The sequence below is a fragment of the Chenopodium quinoa genome, unplaced genomic scaffold, assembly GCF_001683475.1.
Source record: "Chenopodium quinoa cultivar QQ74 unplaced genomic scaffold, ASM168347v1, whole genome shotgun sequence".
Taxonomy (NCBI): domain Eukaryota; kingdom Viridiplantae; phylum Streptophyta; class Magnoliopsida; order Caryophyllales; family Amaranthaceae; genus Chenopodium; species Chenopodium quinoa.
The window spans coordinates 3,307,538-3,317,879 of NW_018744626.1; the positions used below are offsets into that span (position 1 = coordinate 3,307,538).

General features: G+C 35.7%; 1 protein-coding gene across 1 annotated transcript; it reads right to left on the reverse strand.

Moving 5' to 3' along the window:
* Positions 1-2,761: 2,761 nt before the first annotated feature.
* On the reverse strand, positions 2,762-6,789 carry LOC110700511 (protein NUCLEAR FUSION DEFECTIVE 4-like). Its single transcript, XM_021878056.1, has 2 exons — positions 6,182-6,789; positions 2,762-4,356 (listed from the first exon to the last, which is right to left on the reverse strand). The coding sequence occupies exons 1-2, from the start codon at positions 6,632-6,634 to the stop codon at positions 3,211-3,213; spliced, it is 1,599 nt and encodes a 532-aa protein (XP_021733748.1). The 5' UTR covers positions 6,635-6,789; the 3' UTR covers positions 2,762-3,210.
* Positions 6,790-10,342: the final 3,553 nt, after the last annotated feature.

Genomic DNA, 10,342 nt, shown 5'->3' on the forward strand with positions numbered 1-10,342 from the left:
ATGCAATTCAATTTTGCATGAAGTGGCAAAAAACTATCTCTAATGAAAGGGAAGACAGTCTTACAGCACAAAGGATTGATTTCACAATAGAGGCACAGACGGGACCAGCTACATTCATGGACTGAAATTGCTTCTGCAGTTGCACATCCTGTGAGGAATTACAGCATGAACTCCCATTGTAAGGGCAAAATTTCAAAGGGTTCTTCAAAGTTATAGGATAACCTAAAAAACCAAGGAAAAAAATCCACACTAGATGAGATTATTTTAAGATACCATAATGCAGAAACAATTGAAAAGCGAAGAAAGATGAATGAAAGGACTCACTCGAGTCAATGCAAAGAGGATGAGATGACAACTTATCAGCAAGAAATAGCACACTAAAAAGATAGAAGCTGATAGTAGTAAATGGAACACCCATTTTTAGAAATAATGCGCAAATAACGTCAATTCTCTACAATCCAAGATACTAACAGACACCGCCTTCTTTCTATCAACTCTTGAAGATTCTACTAGAAAATGAAACCCCCATGATTCATGATTGGTGAAGAAACTAAAAAGATACAGTTGATTTAAGATTTTATACAGAATAAAATTGTATGGGTTTTCAATAATTTTAATTTGCTCAGATCATACAAACTCTAAACTTAAGTCATCATCTTCTATGATTGGTGTATATGATTAATATAAATATATTAAATCTCACTCTTGTCTACATTTCAATTCAGCTCCTACAAGAAATTCATATTTAATACCAGCTATTCGCCTATTCCAACCAAACAACCCAGCCCATATAAAATCTTACAAGTTGACTTCGTCCAATTTTCAGAGTAAAAAAATGTATTAAATGTAATTGTTTTATCTAGGAAACCAAATTGTATGGATCATGATTGGTTCACTGTGTTTTGTGCAGGTATTTAAATGCTGATTTTATGGTAATATTATATTCCTACTAGTTTTTTTTTTTTTTTTTTTGACAAGACGAACTAAAAAAACAAAAATACAACACAAACAGAAAAAACTAGAAAGACCACAATAACAGATGACGCTGACGCGCTTGAGTTGCCAACCAATGAGCAGGAGCTACCAACTGTCGAGGAACCTTCTGAACAACACAAGACGAAAACCGAGAGACCAAATTCCTGATATCTTGCAACATCCATAAACAAGAAATATCCCGACACCCGTCATTACTGAGGAAAGATAACAAAGACGAGCAATCCGTATAAATCAGCAGGTGTTGAAAAGCAAGATGATCTGCTGCCTGTAAAGCCCAGAAACAAGCCTGCAACTCTGACTGAAAGGCCGAAGAAGAAAGGAATGCTCTAGAACCCCCTCCAAGAACAGTAGCAGAATGTGGAGATCTAAAAATCCAACCAGCCCCTGCAGTATTATCACGGGAGTTGTAAGCACCATCGATCAAAAGAAAGACATCAGCGGAAGAATCTAAAGATCCCATAAGATAACATGACGAGAGAGGAGGTTTCCTGATAGAGGCAACCCTAGTAAGACGAGCAGAGGCCCTAAAATCATCGACCGCAGAACATCGAGAAACCCAGTCCTGCATAATATGAAGAATCACAGTAGGAGAAATAACAGCATAACGAAAAACCTTGTGATTCCGAGCTATCCAAATGGCCCAAAAGAAGGAGACTACGGTGATTAACGTGTCCCAAAGTTTATTCTGCCGCAACTGAGAAATCAAATCCGTAAACCAGACGTTAAAATGAACGTCCCAACGAATGACAAGAGACGAAAGCAGAGGAACAGACGTCCAGATATCCGAAACAAAAGAGCAGTCACGAAACAGATGATCAACAGACTCATAAGAACCACGACAAAGAACACAAGTAGTCTCCACTGGGATCCCTCGCCGTTGCAGAATACCATTGAGGGGGAGCGCATTTTGAAGGAGCTTCCAACAGAATAATTGTAACTTTGGCAAAAGCGGCAAACCCCAGAAAGCCTTCCACCATGAAGAGGTTAAGCTAGAACCCCTAGAAGAGTAGTCGAGATGACGTAACAGCATGGCGTAGGCTGATTTAGTAGAAAAAACCCCATCCTTAGAATATTTCCAGTATACAAAATCATCCATCGGTCTTCTCGGGCGCTCAAGAGCCAGAATACGACCAGCTGTAGAGGAATCAAACAGCTGATGAACCCGAGAAGTATGCTTCAATTAAGAGTTGAAAAAGGACAAAAACAGCGGCAAAAAGAAGGAATTTAAAATGCAAAAAAGATAAATTGCACGAGGCTAATGCATCACAAGATATAATTGTATCAAAATACTCAAAAAATGCTAAACTATTGAATAGAGAATCACCTAACACAGAAAGAGCAAAACAGTCAAAAGAATTGTATACCAGCAGAAAGTCAAAGGAGAGAGAAAGAGAATCCGGGAAAGGAGGGCAGCAAATGGGACGAAATCTTGGGTGTCTGCTTCTTGTCTGTGAAATGACATCATATTGGTATTTTTGTGATTTTGAATTATGCTGAGGTTACACAAAGTATGAAGTATGAACCTTGCAGAGACCAAGTAACAAGCAACAAATTGTCCTATTTAACTCTAATTGATATGGTAGTAAAATTTTAACCCACTTACCTGACTTCTCCGTCTTGCTCCCCTCTTTGAGTAAGTTTTCGAGACATCATTTCAGCTTTGCTGCGATTATAATTATATCAGCCTTCGTCGAGAAAGTGGTTAAATTTGATAGAGAGTGAGAAGAACCATTGTGGATGCCAAAATCTTGCCACTTTACATAAATAGAAAAATAATGATCCAATGCCATATCATGAATTTATTTTTTTATTTTTTTTTTTCATACTGTGCCATTGAAAAGAATTGATTTCGAAAAGTTCCATCAATTTCTGAAGCATATGAAAAATCCATTATTCTGGTCACAACTTTCAATTATGATAGAGTGAGTTACTGCTTCATATTACAAAATATAAAGTAGACTATGGTTTACCTCATAGTATAAAGCAAATGGTACAAGAATGTGCCAAATATGTAATTCATATTTACATGAACTGAGAATCCTGTAGTGTCAGGTGGAATACAGAATTTCCATCAGACATTAGAAGAGACCGAGGATCATACATTTCTATGGAGTGCAAAATGCGGAATAATTATAAGAGAAATAACAAGAACCAAACTTTTCCACACATTCAGAGAGACCAATTTCTTGGTCACATATTGCTTCCTAACTGCCTTCAGGGCTTTAGAAACCTCCTACATATAACGCGTTCATAATAGCTTCTAGTCCTCAAAGATAATACTACGGCAAAGAGAGATCCCAGGAAAGTAACAGCTGCCATGATGAAAAAAGACAGCATAAAGCAATGTACACCCACACAAGTATTGGTTTCGCTGGATGTTTCTTTATCATAGATATGACCAACCACCCTAACTGACAGAATGTATGACCCAAGAGGGCCTGCTATAGTAATAGTATTGAATATGGTTCCCATATTTACAACCCCAAATAACTCGGAAGCAATGGTTGGCATCAAAGAGAGCTGTGACCCATAACAAATGCCCACCAAAATTGAACCAGCATAAAGACACCCGGGCATACCAGAAGCAATCACCAAATGCCCTATACTCATGATTCCCAAACTACCAGCCATGAATAGAGGCCTTGCCCAGCTTTTCATATGAAGGATGTAATCTGATACATATCCACCCCCAAACCGCCCAAGAGAATTCCAAATACTCCACAATGAGACAAGAGTTGTGGTTTCTAAAGGTGTGTAACTAAGAGCCTCTCCAATTTGGGTGAGATTGTTCAATGTTGCTAGCCCAGATCCAAGTGCACAGGCTGTGGCTAAAAATAGAAGCCAGAAATTCATAGTCCTCATGGCTTGGAACAAATTGAAGTGTCCTTCCAACTCTGATGGCCTACTACTCGCTTCTGCATCTTCCTCCGGATGTTCTGACAGTCTCTGATAAGAGGTATCATCTTCTCTCCCATGTATCTTTTCAGGGTCTACCTGGTCAGTGACTCCCTCAGAGGATAAGCTCTGCTGAGCTCTAAGAGCAATCCACAGGGGTGAGGCGAGCAAGAATAGCAATACAATAACTATGAGGATATGAGCTAATAATTGAACAGTAACCACATTCTCCAAGACAATAACAACCACTAGATATGCAGAAACTACCACCACCACCCATGAAAAGTTGTTAAGATGTCGTCTTTCATCTACAGCATTAGCATCATAGATTTTCACAAACCACATGAGCAGTAATGGATTTACTGTAGACAACAAGGAAACCATTAGAAGAAATGAAGCAGGATTTCCAGGGAATATGGTTCGATAAAGCTGAATCAGCATCGCTGCACTCAGACCCAGAAAACCCTGAAATGGAAAATTGTACCCGTCTTAGAAATCAAACCATGTGTTACAAGACTACATGCAAATGCAGTAGTTCATTTGCTAACATGGTTAACAGAAAACATCAAGCAAAACCTGGGAGATCACGAATTAGATTGATTAGATTCAGCAATGCAAAACATTTTTTTTTTTTTTAAGATTGATCAACACTATAACAGTGATATATTGATGACAGATTGGATTTATGAAAATAATCAAAAGCACAGACCACCAAGAAAATGAAAATAAACCAAGATTAACAACATGCATAGAATATTATACAATTCAAACAACAGTATCTAGTTTACTGAAGAACTTAATAAAAGCATTATACAATGGGACGACACAACTTTACTTAGATGGGATGACACAACTTTACTTAGATTGTTCTTTCCTTCAAAAAATCCACGGGATCAAGAAACAAACTTGAATGCTGGAGAAAGATTAATTTTTTGTAGTCTGCATTAGGAAATCTTGGGAGGTTACTGCAGATCAAATTATAACGAAGTCTTCCCTTTAAATTAGAACTTCGTGAGGAACCTGCAATTATTGTCTCATGTTTGTTTTCCAGAATTGCCACAAAAAAATAAAGTTTTTCATATGTCTCTTCAAAGCATTTTTAAGAAATAATTCACCATTAAGCCATGTGATAATTGCTTTGAGATAAAAGGCCCAGTAAAGCTAAAATGGAAAATTGCATAAACATCTAGAGCCTGCCCAAAGCCTCAACAAGTAACTTTACTTTAATGTTCAGTCCAAGAAGAGCCCAAAGCAACTGATGACAGTGAGTTAATGTCTACATAAACAGACAGCAAACATTCTTCTTGTTCTTCAAGCATAGAAAGTTTAAAGCACACCATGGAATTTGGAAAAGAAGATATAAAGAAAAAAAAAAAAACCAGTTGAGCTAATTATCATGCTTGTTTATTCACGATGATCATAACACAAGGGTTGTGATTAACGAATTGCTAAACACAATAATCATACTTTTTGCATATCTCCTTGGTCACAAATATCACAATGCCTTATTCCCTCTCAATCTCTCATTTTCTTACTTTCCAGTTACTCCCCTCTATTCCATCCCGTCTCCTTCATCTCCAGTTTTCCTTTTCACTCTAACAAACAAATGAAAATTAATCTTCAATTGCATCTTCTGTTGTTAACATTTTCCGGTTGAAACTGTTTTTCATGCATCCAAATAGAACCTTAAGGCCACAAATCCACTAATACCTTGCAAATCCACACTCTACTACTCTAGAATACATTTTCTAGTATAATGTTTTCTCTACCCTTATGACTTGCCAAAGCAAAGGAATAATAAAACTACTTGGAATTCTCCATTAAGGGTAATATGGAAAACTGGAGAAGTTAAAGTTAGGGGTACTAATTGAGTTAAACAGCTATCAAACAACTTGAACTCGACTATAAACTATAAACTTGAGCAAGCAATAACTCGACTCAATAATCTCATGAACAATTCAATAGAAAAAATAGAAAGTTGACACTTAATATTCCTGTAAAACAATAAAATGATGAAAGATTGAAACTTTAACGAGCACGAATCAAGCAAAGTCATCATCGAGCTTAGCAAGTAGCGAGCACACTTCAATTACTTACTTAAGTGGTCAATCATAGCCCGAAATTGGCCAAAACTCATAAAAAATTATCAAAGTACAACAATACATTCAATTACATAATCAACCACCAATCACTAAACAAAACATATAATCAATCAAAAACATAAAATTAAGCTAAGTAACAAAAAAAAAAAAAAAAAAAAAAAAAAAAAAAAAAGAGGGTAAATGTAAACCTTCATGATACCAACAGCAGTGCCACTATAATCCCGGAAATTATGAACAGCTGTAACGACATCCGCGGTATTAAAGAAGGGCATAGCATGTCCAGCCAAGAACAAGAAAAAACAGACCACCGGAACCGGTGGCCGGTAAATAATTCCGGTCACCGTTAACCAAATCAAGAAATAGCCAGTAAAGCATTGGATCGACCCGGCTAAGATAGCCACCTTAGGACCACCGAAGAACGACCGGCGATAGGCGGTGGCGGCGTAAAGTACGCCGGCGAGGATGCCGACGTTGGCACCCAAGTCTTTGAAAAGGGCAACAGTGTCAAGGGTAGTTTGGGAATAACCTTGGGAAGATTTGAGGGCAGGAGAGTAAATACCAAAAGTGGATGGTGTGCCACTAGTTGATTGAATCCATATACTTGCTACTGTTGATACCCATTTGTTGTTCATCATTTCCATGATTTTTTTCTGGGTTGATTAAAATCTATGTTTTGATTGGCAAGGTATCAAGTGTAAACATATCATACAAGAGTACAAGATACAACGGATTTGATTTGATATTGACTTGTTAATACTCCCGGTTTGGAGAGTATTTGTCTATTTGACACTTTCGTCACCACGACAATTTAGTGTACAAGCACTCAAGCACTTAAGGATGAGTATGGAACGGGTATCCGTACCGTTAGTACTAATGGTTCGGGTACCCGATAACCAAAATCCCTAAAAGTGATATTCATAACCCGGATCGATAAGTTTGGGTATCTGGACTTCGGGCACTCGGATTTTCGGATCGGTTATTGGGTACGCAGTAAGATATCCAATAGTGATAATTAAACTTAAATATGTAGTTATTATGATATAATTTACCACTTATTAACAACAATATCATATGATTTTGACCAAATTATAAATAATATTACTAATCATTGATATTATGAAGTAAAGTAAGAGTTTAGATTTTTTAAAAATATATTTAAGTAGGGAAAAAAAACACATATTGGATCGGATCGGGTAAATGTTAATTTTAAAATGATACCCAATTAACATATCCGATAACAAATTATCGGAACGGGTACCCGAACCGTTATGGTTATCAGATCGGGTACCCTTATTTTCGGAACGGTTACGGAACGATTTTTCTGGTAGTTTTGCTGGAGTACATATTATTGTTATCGGGCCTTCGAGCTTCGAGTGTACCTTTCTATAGGTGCATAGGTCTTTTCGTAAATTCGCATAACTCTCCTTTCTTTTTTTTTTCTCCTTTACTTTTACAATTAAAAACCTTTAACTTTTACTATCTCGTCGTCTCAAATTATGAATTTAACATCAAATTAGAGGTGATAAAAAAATTTGGGTCAGACCGGACTAATCCTTAATATCAAATGTCATGCCCACACCCGATTAGTCCTTAATATCAAATGTCATGCCCACACCCGTAAAAAGTGGATTTTTTCGCAAGCTTTAGCAGGCTTTTCGAACTATTCAAATTGAGTTCAAGGTTTTTTTTTTTCGGATTGAGTTTAGGGTTTTAACTATATGAGTGTATATTGGCTTGCCTAAACCATCCTTTTTTTCCAATGGATTGGGCCGGGCTAACAGGTCGAGCTAATTGATCACCTCTACTTCAAATCTAATATATATATATATATATGATGTGTCTATTTTATATAGTATTTTACCCCCGTCCCTTGGTCGTAATTAGTAGGGTTTTTGGCTCTTTAGAGCCACTTTTATTACTAATTGGTGTTTTCTGGTGTTTTCGTAGATATGGTTGACTTTTGCAGGGATTTATGCTTGTGGAGTATTTTCCCGAGATATTTTGGAGCAATCACGAACATTGGAGAAGCACGACCAGATTCTATAGCCCAGGGTCGGTTAGAGTCATCGAACCGGTGATTAAGGGCTCGGTATAGGTGATACCGGGGCATTTGGACCGAGTATTCAAGACCGGAAGAGAAAACCCAGATTGGCCCGAAGAATTATAGTGGCCCAAGTGAGCCGCCCGGCCAAAGAGGCTGGCGCCCGGAGGCGCGCCCGGCCAGGCGGGAGAAGCTAAGGTTGGCGCCCGGTGACGCGCCCGGCCGGGCGCGAGATTAGTATTAGTAAGCAAAAAGGCGCGCCCGATCAGGTGGTGCCTCGCCCGATCGGGCGCGTGCATATATTAAGAGATGATTAGCGTCGTTTTAGTTTGTTTTAGTTTAGGATTTGTACGGAGTATAAATACTCCTCCGTAATACGATTTTAGGACTCTCTCCTCTTTTCACTCTCTCTTTTTCCTTATTACTCTTTCTTTACTCTCTTAATTGGTTTCTTAGATTTCTTTCTCTTAAACCTTTGTTCTTAATCTACTCTTAATTCCATATTTATTTTGGTAACGATTTCTCTTCTCTTAATCTTAGTTGTTTATTTTATTCATTTAATCATGTCTTGCTTATTGCTTTGATTAGTTTAGTTTCTACCATGTGTGAGTAGTTCTATTTCTAGGGTTTATGGGGATCCATAAATAATATGAAGGGGTAATTTATTGTTGTTAATTATCAATGCTAGATTAATTTCCTATTGATTGATTTAATGCTCTGTGACTAGATTAGGCCTGATCTTTTATGCATGAGTTTGACAATATTGATTCGAGATTCGACAAATGAGAATTGATGTTTAGGTCTAGTTTCAATATGCAGATTAATTTATAAATGGTTAAGTCGAGATTCGAGAGATGAGATTTAATACCGGTAGATTAATTATGTGATTGTAATACATAGCGAAAGCCCTTTACGATCTGTTAATTGATGCATTGATGATTGACTATTATTGATTTTGCATGATAATTTCTTATTGAATTGTTTTAATGCTTTACAATTATGGCTTGTAAAAGTATAGCAATATTGGATTGATGAATCGAGCAGATGTTAATTTGATATTAAAGGCTATTTTCAATAAGAACTTAGATCTAGTAAATTGCGAGAGCCTGTTAGATCTATGTTAATTAATAAATTGCGAGAGCCTGTTAATCATGTTATTTATGCAATGTCAATGATTGATTACTATGTTTTACCCTAGAGTATTATTTATTGGTGAACCTATGCCCTAAATCCTTTTATATATTATCTTCTCCCTATTCTCATTCTTTGTAGTTTAGTTTCTTATTCAAATATAAATATTGGTTACTTCATAATCTAGAGTATTTTAGTTAATTAGGAATAGAAAGACTTGTTTCCCTGTAGAGATCGACCCTACTTCCCTATCTGCTTTAGTTAGAGGACTTAGGAATTATTTTTTATTAGGGGATACGACTTTACCCTGTCAATATATATCATCAATCATCAATTAACCTATACTAAAAGCGAACCTAAAGTGACACTTGTCACGATGTTATAAAAAAATTTCTCGCCTTTTTATCTTTCCTTTTTTTTTCTTTTTTTTTTGTTATTTTTTTTTTGCCAAATTTTAATTACTTTCATTTTATAACCTACCATAATACTTATTTCCATTTTGACAACACATTTAATCCAATCATACTCAATTTAAATTTTTTTTTATTATTTTTCAACATATATTTTATATATTATAAATCTTTTAGTTACAAATATACTAACATAGTTTAAAATTAAGGTATTGACATATATCATCATCCAACATTATCATAATATTATTATAATTTTATTTCCTCCGACTTAAAAATTATTTTAATTAAAAATAGGAATAATAATTTTGGTAGGATACTTTGTATAAATCTTACAAATATACATAACGTCTATAAGAACAACTGAACAAAATCATTTGTTGAGACTTGTCTCTTTATTTATTTATAAGTTATGGTTGAATTTGCACATTTTTTGAGACACAACTTTGACCACAATATCTTTTATTAGAGACTATTATTTTGTTACAAATATTTTTTTTTGGATAAATTTGTTGAATTAACACCATTCTTTATAAATTTTGTTGTAAAGTTTAATTATGACCGTGCATGACACGAGATTTAAGGATTTAATTTTCTTAGCGCGTCATGTAGGATTATAAATTTTCGTTGTATCCAGTCAAATAAGAGATTATTATTTTCTTTTAGAATTAATTAATTGAAATGCCATGTAAGCAAAATTGACGAATGAGATTTTTAAGTTTAAACTAATTAATTATAAAAATATTATCTTTTGATATTAGGAATTT

Coding starts and splice junctions, on each gene's coding strand:
- LOC110700511 (XM_021878056.1), bottom strand. CDS start 6,634: ATGGAAATGATGAACAACAAATGGGTATCAACAGTAGCAAGTATATGG. Junction 4,357..6,181: donor CTGCTGTTGGTATCATGAAG/GTTTACATTTAC, acceptor TTTCCATTTCAG/GGTTTTCTGGGTCTGAGTGC.